This window comes from Branchiostoma belcheri, unplaced genomic scaffold (assembly GCF_001625305.1).
Source record: "Branchiostoma belcheri isolate BF01 breed outbred unplaced genomic scaffold, Haploidv18h27 scaffold48, whole genome shotgun sequence".
In the NCBI taxonomy this organism is placed as follows: Eukaryota; Metazoa; Chordata; class Leptocardii; order Amphioxiformes; family Branchiostomatidae; genus Branchiostoma; species Branchiostoma belcheri.
The window spans coordinates 2,373,878-2,392,641 of record NW_017804109.1 but is presented as its reverse complement, the minus strand read 5'-3'; the positions used below and the strand labels follow the sequence as shown (position 1 = coordinate 2,392,641).

Genomic DNA, 18,764 nt, shown 5'->3' with positions numbered 1-18,764 from the left:
ATTGTGAAAGCTTAGAGTCAATTGATGGCAAGTTCATTTGTATGACTACATGCCTAACATTTCCTTCACCGTTAGTGACAGAGACTCAAGGGTTTATTTCTACTTCAGTCAGCATCTCTTGATGCCTTTTCCAGTGGAACATCTTTGGTCACTTTTCTAGTTCTATATTTCTGGCTGCTTTCCTAGTTCAGCATTTCGCAGTGCTTTTCATACTCCAGCATGTTACCAATGTCCTAACTTACAACACCCCCCCCAAAGCTGCAGGTGAGATTGGTGTCCCACTCTGCAGCAGTTGAAGTAGAAGGATGGTTTTAGTAGTTTCCAGCAACAGTTAGTTCTAGTTTTGTGTTTTGTGTGGTTTTCTGGTTCAATATCTCTCTATGCTTGTTGTACCCAACATGCCCCCCCCCCCCCAGCAGCATGTAAGATTGGTGTCCCACCCTGCAGCTCCTGAAGTAGAAGGATGGTTTTAATAGTTCCCTACAACAGCAGGAACATGGAACACGGGCCGGGACAATCCTGACGGCTTAGTGAACATGGCAGTCAATATCCCAGTCAATATCCCGGACAGGCCAGGCATCTGTCTTCACACAGGCTCTGAACTGGGCAGGAGACAGTTACTGTCAGGGACAAGGCCTTTGTTCTAGACTGTGGGGACTTTTTGTGGAAAACGGTTGTTTTGTCATAAAGATTCTTGACAAGTTTCTGTACACAGTCAATATCCCAGTCAATACCCCAGACAGGCCAGGCATCTGTCTTCACACTGGCTCTGATCTAGGCAGGTGTGGACACAGATAGTACTGTCTGTGACAAGGCCTGTTCTGGGCTGTGGGGAGTTCTCAACTACCTGTGAAAAATAATTGTTTCGTCTTATAGATTTGAGAAGTTTTTATACACACCTGGAGTCCCAGAGCTCAGCTTCTCTTGGCACAAGATAGTACTGCTCTGAACTGTGGGGATTTGAAATAAAGAAATTTCTGGTGGAAACAGGTGTCATATAAATTATTGATAGGTTTTTGTACACAGCTACATGTAATAGTAATATCCAGGAGCAGTGGATCCCTGCAGTGGATATAGCTGTAACTGTTGTGTGACTAGTCTTACATTCTAGGCTGTGGGGATTTTTTAATGGGTGAAACAGGACCTGGTGTTTTGTCATAGATTCTTGACAACTTTTCTGTAAACACATCTCCCTTATGTCCCTTTTTGTCAGTTTTCAATGGTATCAAAGTTATGTCTAAGAAAAATTATTTCCGCTAAAAACAATTCAGGAAAAAGTTGAGTTTTGGTGAGGTGAAGGTCAGTATTAATGTCATCTGCGATACCGTCGATATTGTTCAATAAACCTGAGAATGAGAATATATCTTAAAGGCACAATTAGGAGCATGAAAGCACCTACTTAAGTCTTAGTGGCCGTGCCTTATAAGTTTGGTCAATAGTTAATGTAACGTTGGCCCGTGTAGTAAGTACCGGCTGTCCAATATCGGCACCTGGGCACGTAAATTCAGCCCTGCAAAAATGTCCTGCTGAAGCACTTCTCTCAAAACAACACTTCCTTTCAGTACTATGGTTTAATGTTGATGACTTTATTTTCATAATGTTACACTGTACCAGGTACTGTTTTGCAAAATGTAACTGTTAAAATTATACTGTACTTTGTATCATGATATGATTTTAACTCTACATTATGGCCCAACAACCTATTGGCTGCCCTTGTGGAAACTGTGTTTTGATCAACTAAACCATTGATATCAAACCCTGCTAGACAGTGTTACCTCTGGTCTCATCTGGTACAGGTGTGTACAGGTGTGTGTACAGGTGAGAACATACAGGTGTGAGAACAGGTGTGATGAAGTTAGTCCGTCATCAGACAAGGCAGTAATTGGTCCAACCCAAGCCCTGGTAAGCCCGCCCGTCCGCCCGGCTCAATACCTGCACTCCCTCCCGATCCATCTTTATGTGTGCCTGTATGGGAGAACCTGGTGTTTCCTTCATTACTGTACAACACTTTCTTAGGCCTAGGGAAAAAATGCTGTGTTTCCTGTTTCAGTCCTGAAAAAATTAGGGTCAGTAGGTAGGGATTATCTTTTTTTTTTCTTTTCTTTTTTTTAGAAAAGGGCAATCTCTAGTGATCCAACTTGTACAATACAGTTTAACAAAGTAAAACGCATAAGGTCACTTATATTTTCAACGTCAATGCTGTGTCAATGTTGGAAAACCAATTTCATCACTCAGGTGTTAGATCATGGAGCTACATTGTAGAAAAGGTTGATCAGCTCAAAAAATTTCTGTCCCTTGTCAAAAAATGTATGTCCACACAAAAAAAGTCTAGGGTCGTCATTTTTTTCTAGGGTCGGTCAGGAAACAGGAAACACAACATTTTTTTCCTAGGCCTTTAGTTTTAATACCCGAACGTTTGGGCATTACAGCAGGGCAGGAGAAATATGTTAATGGCTGGTGTAATGGTGCTGAGATTGGAGCCATTGTTGGGAGTGATCTGCACTTAGCACGACTCAGAACTGGTGATACAGGGATGGATATAGATGGGGGAAAACTCAGCCCAGGGTCAGCAGTGATGGTACATGTACAGGTCATGGGAGAAACTATGTTCTGGCTAATTAATTATAAGCTGTGTCTGTTTGACAGTTACTGTTAACTGTCATCTTATTTTCAGTGTATACAGTACATCTTTTAATGTTTTAAAGTTTATTGTTTCCTGATCAAACTCCTCATTAATTTATCAGAGGCAAACATACAGTTTAGGCTATGAATCACCAAACCCATCCACCGTGAGTGTGTGTGTGTACATGTATGTGTGTATGTGTGTGTATGTGTGTGTGTGCCTGTGTGTGTGTGTGTGTGCCTGTGTGTGTGTGTGTGTATGTAACTGTGTGTTTGTGCATGCATGCTTGTCAAGAGGGTGCTTGTGTGAGTGTGTTTGTGCATGCATGCTTGTCAAGAGGGTGCTTGTGTGAGTGTGTTTGTGCATGCATGCTTGTCAAGAGGGTGCTTGTGTGAGTGTGTGTGTGCGTGCATGCGTGCTTGTACATTGTACATACAGATAATGAATCACCACCCAGCCCGTGTGAGTGCATGTACATGTGTGTGTGTGTACCTGACTGCATGCCTGACTGCCAGTCTATGCTGCAGCCTGTCAGCAGCACTTGGCAAGTGTCGTCCTTGTGTGTTTGTGTGTGTGTCTGTGTGTGTGCCTATTTGTGTGTGTGCCTGTGTGTGTACCCGCACGCCTGACTGCCAGTCTATGCCGGCTGCAGCCCGTCAGCAGCACTTGGCAGATGTCGTCCATGTTGATGCATGTATCAGACCTGGCCCCGGCTCAGCCCGGCTTACTCCCGCATCGCCCGACAAATCCGTCACACGGGCATGGCGATCCCTCAAACCAACCGTCATGCAGGCACGGCGATCCCTCAAACCAACCGGCCGGCTGATAAACGACTCCTTCCCGGGGCACTCAGCTGACAAACAGCTCTGTCCCGGGGCAGTTATGAGAAGTGAGTTACGGCTGTGGATATCCGGATCAATCAGTGGCAGAACTGGTTATCCTGTGGTGTGGCAAACCTGTGGCAGGATGCTTGGGTTGGGCAACAGACTTCATAACACATACAAGTATACTACAACATGTACATACTAGCTACATCTACATCTATCAGGATCAGTCAGTGGTAGAACTGGTTATCCTGTGGTGTGGCAAACCTGTGGTGGGAGGTTTGGGTTGAGCAACCGAGACTAAAGATGAACACAAATACATACATCTATATCATAGCACATACGTGTATTACATGTTTACATACATGTACGTGTTCTAGACTACTAGCTATATCTACTTTCTACTGTTGTAATGTAAGAGGAACAAAATATGACTATGGAATGTCTAGAAATGGTGGTGTTCAACAACTGCTAGTTAACCTCCTTTTGTTCTTCCTATAACATCCCTTCAAGCATGTGGAACTAGAAACAGTAGTCTGTTTGGTAGAAGTTACTGGCACTGTGTGTACCAGTGTGTCTAGTGACACATCAAAATGTACTGTACATGTATTGGTATGTCCAGTATAACCACCCATCGGTGTGACACGCTGGCCGCAGACACGCTGTGCGACAGCAGCTAGCTATGTTTACACCAGATGACTAGATGAGTTGTTTAAAGCTTTCTAGTGATGATGCCCCAACTGTACTTGGTGGCAACGAGTTCCATTCTTTAGGAAAATATGAGTTTTGGAACACCTCAATACTTGGATGATAACACTGATACTGTACTGTACATGTACTTCTTCCGGCAGCCTTAGCCAGTAACCAGTATATATTTGGTGCCAAACGGCCACCTTAGCTGACTGAAGGCTAACCTGTGTCTTGTTATGTTGCAGGTTCTTACGTGGAACGTGTCCGGTGAATGACTGCCCTTTCTCCCACAAGGTGGCACCTGACAAGGTAATAATGTCATTACATACAATGTAATGCTGTAGGATATGTTCTCTGTTGGAACATGATACAAAATATGATTTTTGTTCCTTCTGTAGGGCATTATAACAAAGAGAAATAGGGGCTGTTGGGTGGAGTTTTAGCTCTGTGTATATCGAGGTTTTGCTTTCAATGTTTGTCTGTTTGCTTGCTTGTGTGTCCGTGAAATATGCACAGGATAAGCGAGAAACTCACAATAAGACATAAAACAAGAAATTCACAACTCCAGATACTTCAGGGAGGTGTGACTATGAAATCTGTGAGTTGGTGTTTGAAGTAGTTTTCCCTCCATGAATCAGTGCAGTTCACCCCTCCAGTGGGACTGACAGTAACCGTGTTTGCCCTCTGACCTTTGCCCTGACCCCTGACGGCTGGACAGAGACCCTGACCTTGCAGTAACAGGTCGTTTGTATGATGCTAGACGGCTGACTGATTACCGGGGGAGGGGGGGGCGGTCAGGGTTGGTGTGTTTTGTCTCTATCTATATAGACAATTTTCCTGTGTTTTGCCATTTTAATCAATGATCAACAATTGAACTCTCCAATAGAAATATAGCAGATGATTCAAATGACAGAAAGCTGTTGGGTTTCATATGCCAGAAATAATAGATCACGCACGTGAACAATTATTATTAATAAATGGCACAAAAGTTCGAAGATCTCATAGTTATAGTAATTAGTTGTGAAATATTGTATACATGTATGTATCTATAGGTCCTTTAATATCTTGTCTAATTGTAGTTTGTTAATGATGCAAATAAGGTTCCAAATCAGACAAGATTCATACTATAAGAACAAGAAAGATCCGATATTTGCAAACTGACTCCTATGGAGATATTACAACATCTCCCTTCACCCTAGTACATACTTCTACACACCTGTGGCAAACTCAGCTTTGTCCAAGAAGTAAAAAACACTCTCGGGAGAGGACTGATTGGTTCTTTGGGACTTGATTGATTGATTGGTTCGTTAAAACCTACAACAAAACGATCTGCGAACAAAGGGACAAAACCGACCGCGGGCAGGTGTGTGAAGGTCGGACCGTGACCTTGACACCTGTCACTTGTAGTGAACAGCCCGCCTGCCACACTGCTACCCATAATTCCCTTAATGACGACCTCATCATGTAGTGTCGCGCCTCCGTGCCGTTGACCCCCGACCCCTCGTCGGCTGGGCTGGCGAGGAATGAATTCCTGGGAATCTGGGCTCGTTCCGGGCCTTTGTGCTGTGGGAATGGGGAGTCGGGGAGAAGGGAGGAGGTTAACAGGGTTCACGGTGCTGAATCACGGGGAAGACTCGTGTCTGTAACGCTGGTGAGGCACACATTAAACTCTGATGCCTCTACAGTTTGTTTCGGTGCTGGTTTCATTGCATGAGAAGACTTGTGTCTGTACCAGGGCTATAGCCAACTCCAAATCTTTTATTGTCAGCCCAGGTCCATGATCGGACCTGGGGGAAAGGTGCTCACAATCTAGGGACAAATTTTGGATTTTCTAGCTTTTAAGAATTTCCCACATTTTGAGAGGCAAATCATGCATATCATGGGTTGAGGGTGGTTGGTGGTGGTGGTCCTTTGATTGTTTTTTTTTTTTTACCGCAGATTTTTGTCAATTTTGTCCATCAGGGTTGACACATTGGTTTAGAAATTTGGCTGAGATGTCTTGACACATACCTCTACCCTTCTCATGACCTCAATCAAAAGCAACCAGCAGGCAGATATCTTACTACATTTTATGGTTTAAAGAAAAAAATTTTAACTAGAAAGGCCAACATTTGCTTCGGAGCAAATGTAATATTTCACTCCATCTCCCTCCCCATACAAAAATAGAAGATTCTGAATAAATCATACTGCAATCATACAAGGACAAGCTTTTTGAATCTCGACAGATATTTACAAAAAATGGCACTTGGCCATTATCTCCCTTTTTTTTACAAAGATACAACGACAAGCACTTTAAATCTCGACTAGCTTTACTTTACACTTATCTCAATTTCAAAGTTACATATTGCAGGTATCTAAATACTACTAATGACGAAATTGCAACTACTACTAACGGTAGCAAAATTTTCACGGTCTGAGAAACATGGACATGTTCACGGAACTATATATTCACGGTGGTGACAGTTGCAGGAAAAAGAAAGTCCAGGAATTATTTCCTAACTGTAAAGATAAGTTCACGGTACAGAGGTGACAGTGAAAACCGTGAACATTGACCTCCTGCTTGCGTTACGTTGCGGTACAGTGAAAAAAAAATCGGGAATTACAGTAATCAATTTACAGAGTATGTTTGCTTAGTTTCCAGATGTTTTGTATGAATGTCGTAAACTTAGTTTTAAATTAACGAAAACCGATGCGCACACAGATGCCATCCATACAATCAAATCAACATGGCCTTATTAACAATCACATAAACTATGAAGCCATACATTGAATAAGCTATACATATAATATGATTATCATAACCTTTATTTTTAAAATCATGCCAGTGAGCTAATTGCATGTACAGAGTGAAAGAAAGTAAAGTAAAGTAAAGCAGTAGAATTTCTGTACTAAGCTATGATAGTACTCCATATGATTCGTCCTCATCGTCATCATTCAATGTGGTCTATCTCTTGCTACTAGTGACTGGTAATACCTCTGTAGATTCTTCACACTGGCAGAGTACCGTACTCATTCTCTCTTGTCAGCTCCATACTTTTGTGACAACATCAAAGTGATTTTGGTTTGTATGTTGGAAAAATACAAAAGACTAACATTCTAAGTTATTGACATTCTTGAGTAAGAACAATCAGTTTTTTGAATGTTAAAAGACAAAACAACGAAAATCAAAAAAAAAAATGTTGAAATTGTTAAAATGCAGGATTGTTAAAATTGTTAAAACTGATAAAATTGTTAAAACTGATAAAATTGTTAAAAATGATAAAATTGTTTAAAATGTTAATATCCGATGCACTGGGGTTCGAACTCACAATTTCTGGGATTGCCGTCTGGCGCGTTACCAACCGAGCTAACTCGTTGCGATACACATCACTCACTGCATTGTATGTCATATAAAGTAAACAGCATGGCGGTATCGATCGCCTCAAGCCACCAAGACTTTCAACTATTAACTACGGGGTTTCCTTCTTTATCAGGTTTGCTTTTGAACCACCTTGATGTTACTTAACTATCAACCCGGCTAGCAGAAGCCGCCGGCTCCTTTGATATTACAGCCGCTCCCTGTCCAATCTTGTTTACACGCCGGGCGCAGGTCATTGACCTCCAACTTGCGTTGTTCCAACAGAGAAGAGCAAAATGTCTGGCTCCCGCAGAACGTACCGCACTCTCCCGCTGGACGTACCGCACTCTCCCGCAGAACGTATCGCACTCTCCCGGAGGACGTCCCGCACTCTCCCGAGGGAAGTCCCGCACAGCGTCCTGCACTCTCCGCAGAACGTCCCTCGAAAATTGATGCGTATTTCGTGGCCTGTGCTGTACCTACCAAAACACTTGAGTTCATACTGTCAAAATGGAATGGCTTTGAACAGGTGTTAATTGAGTTAATCCAATCAAATCCAACAGCCAATCAGCAAGAAGAAAAGATTAGGCTGCGTCAGGTTCATGCTTGCATGCCCATATATGGGCATGCCGCCACGCTTATTACGTCACGCGCGTACGCCCCCGCACAGTACTTTCCTATGGGGACCGCTAAAAAAGCAAATAAAACGATTGTAAAAGCTTGTATCAAAAAAATTTAAAAAACGCCTAGGGGTATTTACCCACGCTACCTCTATACGAAATTTCAGGTCATTTCGCCCAAAAATGAAGGAGTTGAATCAATTTAAAAAAGTGGCAGGAGGAGGAGAAGAAGAAGAAGAAGAAGAATCATCAGTAAAAACAGTATTTCACTCCATACTGAAGTATGGAGTGAAATAAAAAGGGGCTTTACACTTCATACACTCACTGGTGGGGTGATCTGAGGTCAGTGCAGGTGTTAGTACCTCATTCATCTACAAGTTCACCTTCCAACGTCACACCTGTCCATCCACACGGTCATCACACCTGTACCACAGGTGTGTCCACAGGTGTGTCCGCAGATGTCCTTGAAGAGAAACAGTAGAAGAACAATGTTTTTATTTCCAGATTTCCCTGAGGAATTTCTGGATGTTTCCCAAGTGTACATCGTATCTTCTACATCAATTCTTCTTTGTTTCAGACCAATCTAAGCAGACATTCTGCAGCTTTTTGTGCTGTTCAAGCATTTTTCTGTGTTTAGTCCTTGATGATCATTTCCTTGTTTTTTTCCGGCTGGCAGTAGATGGGAAAGTCCTGGTTGTTGCACCTGTTTGTTTTGTCAGGATCTGGGCTGACTTCTTTACGACTGAACTGTTACTGTTCAGGGACTGTAGTTTTGATTTTCTATCCCCTGTAACATGCCTGGTGTTGTCTTGCTGACATTCGATGTGGCAGATCCTTGTCTGTGTTATTTCCCCTTCTCTCTCTATAATTGCCTCCTTTGTAAGTCGTCTGTCTGATCACAAGCCCACTTTGTTCAAATTCTTTATTTCCATTATCTACATTTCAGACATACATATTGATAATAATGTTGCCTGAATGATGTTGTTGATATAAATTATACGTACTTCTATTATGTACATCCCAGACATAACAAGTAGTAACATAACAGAAGTACCATGATCCTGATTATACAGTCTGATTATGGAGTCTGATGGACTGATGCAGGAAAGAGTTCTGAAGTCTTAGGGTATAGAATTTTCTTCTTACACAACCAGTAAGGTTCTCAGCTGCTTATGTTTCGGTGTCTATCAGACACCTTCCTCAGAGCTTCTGACTGGAGTTCTGCAACTCGCCGCTATTTATCACCAAAGTAGGTGGCGCTTTTGCAGTGAGAACCTTACTGGTTGTGTAAGAAGAAAATTCTATACCCAAAGTATCTTCCAACCTGATGAAATTATTTACGGAAAAAAAAATTGTTCTGAAGTCTTTCTGTTACTGGTCTTCACACTGCACCTCCCTAATCCCCATAAGTGACCAGTAATCCCCCACAATCCTCTCTAGTCCTAACCACAGTGTGTTATCTAAGTCTGTACCAGTGTCTAATCTATAGATAGGTATCTACAGCAGCCACCATTCAGACAAAAAACACAATGGGCTCTTCTGGTCCAATAGTGAACACTCAAACACCTGCAGTTTATATACTCTACTGATAACTGAGAGGGCCCTACAGAGTACCAGTGTGTTATCTACTGTAACAGCCATTTTCAGCATCCACAGTCTTGATGGGGAATTTCTGGTCCAACACTACACCCTCAAACACATTACAAGCCAGTTGTACTTCCAACTGTACAGTTGTAGTTTTAAAGACATTTATCCTTCCTGGTTCCCCAGATCCCAGCCTATCATAACATCTCCTCAGGTTCTGTACAGGTGATCCCAAGATGTACAGGTGATCCCAAGATGTACAGGTGATCCCGAGTCTGTACATTTTTGCAGCAATCCTGACAGGTGTGTTACCCTTTCAGCCTACCATAACATCCTCAGGTTCTTTCCAGGTGATCCTGAGCCATCTGAAACCCTGCCTCTGACTTCCTCCTCTGGCTGCTCCCAGTTTTTACAGCGTATTGTTCCCATAATCCTCCTGGGCTGACTTGCCCTGTCCAAGGCTTAGGCAGATCCCCTGGTGTTGTTGTTGTGATGTTTGTTATGATATTACTGATAAACAATACTCCTGAGAGGTTATGGATACCGTCCTGACGACTATTGTCCCCTCGTCTTTCCCATGTCTGCACTTCCTCTCAGCTGTTGATGTAAGGATTCTGCCCTGCGGAGACCGGGGTTGTTGTTGTTGTTGTTTTGTTAGCACAGACTTAAGACACAACAGGAGCTGCATGTATCAGACTGGGACTGGCTTAGCTGGGTGTTTGGGATGTTCTGAATGGAAGATGAGATTTCAGTCTTACCAGACAATAATTCAAGCCTGGCCTGAAGGTTTTATGTCTGAGGAAGAATTGGATTCCTACTTTGTTCTTGATATCCATGAAGGTTAGACATCCAGGTAATGAGATACACAAGAAAATGTTAACCCATCTCAAGCAACTGGATAGATTTTGAAAACTTTGATCCACTACTTTTCATCAGTTACAGAATCTGTCGTTGAACAGGTTTTGTCCTTGAGTGTGGCTTTGAAATAGTGTCTTAAGTATCCAGCCTTAGTCCACTCCAAGGTCATTCTACCACATGATTCTTGTGAGATCCATGACCTTGAACTTCAAACTTCCTTCTTGACACGTCCCACCGTAACCATCATTGACAAACCAGGGAATTTATGTTCCCGTCCCAACATCATGATTATATCACCATGGTTACCGTCTCCCGGCCAGGTGTTATCGCCATGGTTACCAGCTCTATGACCAGGTGTAGCCTCCGTTATCGCCGTGGTTACCGGCTCTCTGACCAGGTGTAGCCTCCGTTATCGCCGTGGTTACCGGCTCCCCGGCCAGGTGTTATCGCCGTGGTTACCGTCTCCCGGCCAGGTGTACCCGCGCTGGCCCGGCGCCAGGCCGCACGCTGACAGGGGATCCGTCACGCCCCCGCCGCAAGTGTCTGCCCCCCTCCCCCATTGTTACAGAACAATCAAGGGCAGGCAAGGTCGTGGGTTGACACAGATTTGGCGTGATGTTGTGGCTTGGCGATGTCACAAACCGTCAGGGTGTGCGGTGCAGCCGAGAGTGGTGAAGCAGAGTGTACTCTCCAAGCAGAGGTTGTGGGGAATGATCGTTAGCTTCTTATATATGGCCGGTTTTTTTTTGTCGCTACCCTCACCAACCCGTCGGTGGCCGGCGACCTTCTCTGGCTAATGGATACTGCCTGGCCAATTTGATACTGTCTTTTTACCACCGAGGGATCTGCTTGGAGGTGAAGCAGAGCGGTGATGGCTGGTGCTTCGTGTCCAAAGATTCTAGGAAGGTTGTCCTCTGCTACAGGCCCTTGTGTGGCTGTACAGCCCAATTCTTGACCTTAAACAGAGTGGTGATGAAGAAAAACTACAGGACCTACAGTACATCTGCATCCTCTCCAAGCAGAGGTTTAGGTTACGGCTTCTTTTTGACATATTTTAGGCATTTCTATCAGGTTTTCTTTTTGGTACCGGTATCCTTTTTTTTGCCAGCCAAATGGTGGCATATTGGATACTGCCCGGCCAATTTCATATTTTCTTCAGCCACCAAAAGATCTGCTTGGAGATTACATCTGTGCAGGCAGCAATGCTTTTACACAGAGCCAGGATATTCTAAAGTAAGCATCATGAGATAGGATAGAACTAAAATAACACTCAAGAAGGGAGAGGGTAGAGGAAAAGAACGTTTTCACTCGGTTGCTCGTGAACCCAAAAAATGCAGTTGAAAGTTGATGAAAATAAATAAAATGTCTTGACAGACCGACAATATTGCGCTGAAGTTTACCGATGGAGTCCTGGAGCGTCCCTAACTCCGAACGACATGATAATTGTTCCCTCAGCCAGCAGCTACAAGTTGGACCAGACAGTGAGCACAATGTGCCACCGCTGTGCTTTTGTCCGCTCACTGTGGCACAGGAACAATACATGTTGTCCTCACAAACCCATCCTCAATAGTCCAAGCGTCGATTCTATAGATAACATTGTCGGAACGCCGGGCCTCAGTATTGTCTGTACAACGTCTCTCCTCTCTCACACTACAAGCCTTTTGTTCAACTGCTTCTGCCCTTTTGTTCCCCACTTTTTGGGCTTTTGTTGCTCACTTTCTGGGCTTTTGTTATCCACTTTTTGGCTTTTGTTATCCACTTTTTGGTTCATTGTTCCCCACTTTCTGGCCCATTGTTCCCTTATTAAGAGTGTAAACATGATACCAGGCTGTGTACACTTGTGCCCATTGTCTCTGCTACACTCCAGGGCGGGCTGATTAACTGTGTGTGTGATGTATGTTGGCAGGGAAGGGAGGGAGACTGGAGGTTTCTAACACTGGCAGGGATTGGGTAATCTCAGAACAGATCTTTTGGTGCCTACAGGATAGTATCAAATTGGCAGGGGACTGTTCAATACGCCACCGTTTGTCTGGCAGAAAAAAGATACTGGTACAAGAAAGAAAACGCAATAAATACACCTAAAAGGACGTCAAAAATGCTCTGACTTTTTGTGAAGGGATGGTGTGGTAGGAAGAAATAAGCTAGAAGTTTTATGGGATAGATGGAGAAAGATGGAATTATAAGACAGAAAGATAGAGACAAAGGCAGGATGAACAAAGGGAAGGAAAAAAGAATAGAAAATAAAGATGGATCTAAGAACGAATGAATGAAGTAATGGTGACTTAGCATCTTAAAGTGAGCTAGAATTAGGAGGAAAAAAATAATAAATTTAACCAATAATCAGAAAAGCCAACAAAATTTTCATGTATATTGTTCCTACCTCATTAGATTACACTACCCTAGTGGAGTAAACTACATTATACCCTTAGGCTAATTTAGGGCCTAAAAATCAAATCACTCAAACCTCACAGAAAACACAGAACAATTAATCATCTAAAGTCAAAGTCAAGTACATAACTGGGTAATTATCCTCTAACACACCTTAGCCACTTGTCTCACTGTCACTGATAACATGTTCAGTATTTTATGATTACGTTGGTTCAGGCTGTCTGGCTTTAGGCATGAATTTTGCAGGGCTGCTGTGGGATAATTGATGTCTGCCCCCTGCTGGAAATCCTGTTCACCTTTCCCCACTGCTGGGATTTACACTGCAGATCTGTGTGCTAATCACTCCGTATATGTCACCGCTTTAACAACATACGTCTCTATTAGAGCCTCCCTCTGTGTGCTGCTGTATGTACATTATACTTCAGGGCTGGAAATAAAACCTGCATATGCTGGTTGGTAAAGGTAAAATGCTGTGCAGCCACAGTGCAGGTATTTCTGATGTCTACCTGCACCTAACCTGCACTGGTCCATGTACCGTATATGTCACCGCTTTAACAACATACGTCTCTATTAGAGCCTCCCTCTGTGTGCTGCTGTATGTACTGTGGTGTTATACACGTTTACTTCAGGGCTGGAAATAAAACCTGCATATGCAGGTTAGTAAATGTATTATTTTCTGATGTCTACCTGCAGCTTACCTACACTGGTCTATGTACTGGGTATACTGTAACTCAATTTATATTCAGGGTTACAAAAGTGCACAGTCTGAGAAAAATTGACATGTTCACGAAGCTATATAATAATATTCACGGTTATGACAGGTGCATGAATTAAAAAGAAAGTTCAGGAATTATTTGTTAACTGTAATGATAAGTTCATAGTACAGAAGTGACAGTGAAAACAGTGAACATAAAAGTACCGAGAAAAAATCAGAAGTTACAGAATGAAGGTTAGTGCAGGTAAAATTGGGGCTGTGCAGGTATTTCTGATGTGTACCTGTAGCTGTATGGGTAAGGGAGCGAAGTCTGCCATCTCTACTGCTTTATTAGGAACTGCTTTGTGCTCTATGAATGGAGTTTTACGTCAGAACGTCATCCTTACGTGATGGCACAAAAATGTAGATGGCCTCTCGTCGGCCCGAGATTGCAGCAGAATGTAAATAAAAAGCGACATTCCTGCACACAGAAATAGGACTGTTTTGCGGGAGAGTTTTCTGTTCCAAAATTATCCTGCATAGTTGTGTTCCTGTGTGTTTGTGATGGCTGATAAGTCTGGCACTCCAGACAGCTGAAAATAGCAAAGCATCTGGGTAATACTGGGGTAGAAGGTTTAAAAAGTGTGAAACAAAAGTGACTACAATATGTGCATGATACGTGATACAGGCTTATATGTATGTTAAACAGTTAAAATGTTAACTTTGTGTAGTACATTTAAGTTTCCCATAGATCTTCTATATATGCAGGCAACCTGCAATGTGAAAGCTGATATGATGATATACATGTAAGTAGCACATAGAACATACTGCATCTGTGTAAAACCCAGTTTTTGTTGGATGTTTGGTCAACATTTCATTTTTTCATAATTTTGAAATACATAACTGAAAAACATGAATAACCAAAAGATATAGTGCGAAAGATAGTGGATGCTACCTGAAATGTCTGACCGCTTCCAAAATCATATCCAGTTGCTTGAGTAACTGTTTTTTGACATATCTTATTACCTGGATGTCTAACCTTCACCGACATAGTTTAACATATGATTGTTTGTTTGTTTGCCCTGCAGATGCCGGTATGTTCGTATTTCCTGCGCAGTGTGTGTAACCGTGACGACTGTTTGTTTGTAACCATGACGACTGTTTGTTTGTTTGTCCCCCAGATGCCGGTGTGTTCGTACTTCCTGCGCGGTGTGTGTAACCGTGACGACTGTTTGTTTGCCTGTAACCGTGACAACTGTTTGTTTGTTTGTCCCCCAGATGCCGGTGTGCTCGTACTTCCTGCGCGGTGTGTGTAACCGTGACGATTGTTTGTTTGCCTGTAACCGTGACGATTGTTTGTTTGTCCCCCAGATGCCGGTGTGTTCGTACTTCCTGCGCGGCGTGTGTAACCGTGACGACTGCCCGTACTCCCACGTCTACGTCAGCCGCCACGCGCAGGTGTGCCAGGACTTTGTCAACGGCTACTGCCCCAGGGGGAAACAGGTGAGAAACGCACACACTAACTAACTAACTAACCTCAGGACTTTGTCAACGGCTACTGCCCCAGGGGGAAACAGGTGAGAAACGCACTAACTAACTAACTTACCTCAGGACTTTGTCAACGGCTACTGCCCCAGGGGGAAACAGGTGAGAAACGCACACACTAACTAACTAACTAGCTAACTAACTAACTTACCTCAGGACTTCGTAAACGGCTACTGTCCCCGCGGGAAACAGGTGAGAAACGCACACACTAACTAACTAACTTACTTACCTCAGGACTTCGTCAACGGCTACTGCCCCCGCGGCAAGCAGGTGAGAAACTCACTAACTAACTAACTAACTTACCTCAGCACTAGAACACAGTGGACAATGATGATGATGATCATAACTTTAGACAAAATCATTTCCTCTCAGATCTCATGTTAGATTTTTCTTGGGAAGAATCAAGTCTTTTCTGGATAATCTAGATTATTGAACAGAATGATAATACACTGGGCTAGGTTGATATTTAAAAGATGTTGTTCACTTTGTGCTGTATTATATGAGTATGGAAGCTGTGGCTTGTGCAGGTTGGATTGTAGTTGTACACTTTGTAGGTTTGATATGTTCATTGTAAGAGGCATAAAAGTGGTCGTTAACTTTGTGTTGTATTGAGTAGGAAAGAATAAGGACTGTATTGTACACTTAGGCTGTACACTGTGCATTTTTGATATTTTCATTGTAAGGTGTACCAGAGGTTGTTGACTCTATGCTGTGACTGTCTCCAGCCCTCACCTGCATTTTACATTTGGCCTGGTTCCTGTGGTTATTTCTGATGTTGAGTTTAGACGAGTGTCGCTGATCCGTGGTCTGCATGTCTGTGTGCCGGGGTTACACCTTACATTTCCGTCATTGTCACTCTTACCTTCCGTTCTCACTTTTCTAATTTGTTGAGGCAGCTGAAACTTGTTTGTGGAAGTTTCCCGATTTTTCTGGCAACTTCAGAAACAGCTGAATGGCTACTTGGCATCGCAGCCTTACTAGACTAAGTGTAATTCTTACAGTAATGAAATGCTGACAAGGTATGTCTAACTCCTAACATCATGAGTTCGGATTCAAGAAGGCAGATACACGTACATGTAACGTTATAGTCAATGACTTTTTAATTCTCTCTCTTCTCTTCACGTTAAACTGTGAAATGTTGGCAGTAGTTTTATTTTAAATTTGCGCTTTTTGCTGTGACCTCTCACTGCAAGACTACATGTACATGTGTGATGCTGTGAATATACATTTACATTGCATCACTGCTATATAATAGAATTGTTCCAACCATGAACTTAAAACCCTGCAAAAGACTCATTTCCCGGCTTCCACGAAATCAAATCCCTCTGAAAATGATACGGAATCAAAAAATGACCTCATCTTTGCTGTCACTTGTTTAATCTCAGGATTCAGGCTGTTAGAAGCCCTGTAACACACTTCCAGCCCAGCCAGGTGGTTCTGTAGTCAGTGCAGACATTCCTGTGGTTCTGTTATCTGCTGCTGATCACTGAATCATCCTCACTGCCATGACTCATGTACTATAAATGTGCTGTAGACTAGCTCTCAAGTTTTCCACTATTCCTGTACTGTGGCCTTATAGCTCTCAAGTTTTAAACTGTTCCCGTACTGTGTATGTTCAGGTACTTGTCCTGTACCGTAGACTAGCTAGCTCACAAGTTTCCACTACTCCTGTACTGTGTAGGTACAGGCACTGTTCCTGTACTGTAGCCTAGCTCTTAAGTTTTCCAGTATCAGTATTTCTGTACTGATGTGTTTTTTCTACCTCCATGCTGTACTGTATGTAGCCTAAGCTCTGAGGTTTTCCACTATTCCTGTACTTTAGACTAGAAAATGTAGCGCTAAAGTCTTCCACTACTCCTGTACTGTAAAACTGACAGTCAAACCAGCTTACACCACAACTATACATGTACTCTGCTTCATAAGCACAAATGCAGTGTTTACTGTTACACAAGTTTTACCTGTGTGCTTCTCAAGTGCTCATCATTCAGCCCACACCTGGTTTACCTGTGCCGGCCAGGTGAGTCCGACCAGGTGTGCAGACAGGTGACCTGACATCTGTAGCATCAGGCCATCCCTCAACTCTGCTCAACAGTTCAATTCTATCCTTATGAACAAGATTGAACTGTAATTGCCAACACAAAAACAACTTCAATCTCGTTCATAATGACTTCTACCAACACAGATGAACTTTCAAGACAATTCTAACCTTCTCCATGACTTCAAGATTCTTAATTGGCACAAACTTCAAGTCTCTAAGACAGATGACAGTGTGGAGCGACGTCTTGGTGTTTACTTAAGAAGTAGGTTACGGCTGTTTGAAGTTGCTTGAAGTGCGGCCATTTGTACATGTCAGGAGAAGTTGGATGGATGTGTGCTGACCCCAGGGCCTTTGTTTGTCGGGACAATGGACTTGCCTGGATCGTGGGTGATTTACTGCGACCCAGAGTCCCCCTGCACCGCAAGGTTACCCCCGGCACTATTGTAATTGTGAACTACACAGAGAGGCGGCCCTCGGGGAGCCCTGCTTCTCCGGCAAAGGGCTCCCCCGGGAGTAAGTCTGCATGGAGCACTGGAATGACGGCGGGGCCGGCCGAAACCTGCCGACAAATTACGGCTGAAATTCCTACACATCCAGCCTAAACACGGAGGGGCTGGGACTGGGAAACACAGAGGACTCAACTCCTGTTCTTGTACTCTCAAAGCAGAAGTTTGGGCTTCAGTTTTTGATGCCTTTTTAGGTATTTTCGTCAGAGTTTCTTTTTTTGTACCAGCTTCTGCTTTTTTGTTGTTGTTTTTTTGCCCGCCAAAAGGCAGCATATTGGCCGGATACTGCCTTTAACCTATTTGATGCTGTCTTGTACCCATAAAAAGATCTGTTTGGAGATTGTTCTAACCAAGGAGGTCAACCTCCTTGTTCTAACTTGTACTTTTCGGAGAGAAAACAAGAAACCTTGAGTTTATGAGATCATTTAGGATAGTGGTAACACTTTGAACACAAGGATAGTGATAACGCTTTAAATTGATTGAACACAATGTAGTCCTCCACAGAGGCTTATCAGACTGATAGGAGAACTGGTGTTGCATCTCAGGAACTGAGCTGGCTACAGAGACATAATATCACTCTATACTATTTACTGGTAGCAATGTCTGTCCTCAATAAAATGCATTGGTTTGACTCCAACGTGTGGCTGTAGTGTGATGGCAGCACTTGTTTTCTCACACAGGAACGAAACAACTCAAACTTTTCTAATACTGTATAAAGTTTACTTGAGAGAGAAAGTTTCAAAGTTGATATACGTGGAAACAATCACTCTCATTATATTTACAGTTGTGTTCCCCAGAATGTTATTGGCCTGACCCAAGCAATAAATCAAGTCCTGGTAAAGAACGACCATAACTTTCCCAAAGTTGTAAAGCGGAGACTTGCCCACACTCGTAAGTGTGCTGATGATTTATGGTCGTTAGCAGCTCGTTAGTTTCCCGCTGTAGAACTCGTTAGCGGCGTACAGGTGACCCTGGGATGATGTATGGGGGGTCCTTCAGGGCTGGCAGGTTGGCAGGAGTCAGGGGGCAGCTGGGGGAGGGGGCGGCCCTCAAGGTC

At 43.2% G+C, this 18,764-nt stretch overlaps 1 protein-coding gene across 1 annotated transcript in view; it reads left to right on the top strand.

Moving 5' to 3' along the window:
* Positions 1 to 18,764, top strand: part of LOC109479346 (zinc finger CCCH domain-containing protein 3-like) — an 89,053-nt gene that overhangs the window by 35,139 nt on the left and 35,150 nt on the right. The window contains exons 9-13 of the mRNA XM_019781297.1: positions 4,383 to 4,446; positions 14,990 to 15,121; positions 15,398 to 15,433; positions 17,138 to 17,180; positions 17,517 to 17,714. Coding sequence (XP_019636856.1) covers positions 4,383 to 4,446; positions 14,990 to 15,121; positions 15,398 to 15,433; positions 17,138 to 17,180; positions 17,517 to 17,714 — 473 coding nt within the window. The remainder of the gene's footprint in view (positions 1 to 4,382; positions 4,447 to 14,989; positions 15,122 to 15,397; positions 15,434 to 17,137; positions 17,181 to 17,516; positions 17,715 to 18,764) is intronic.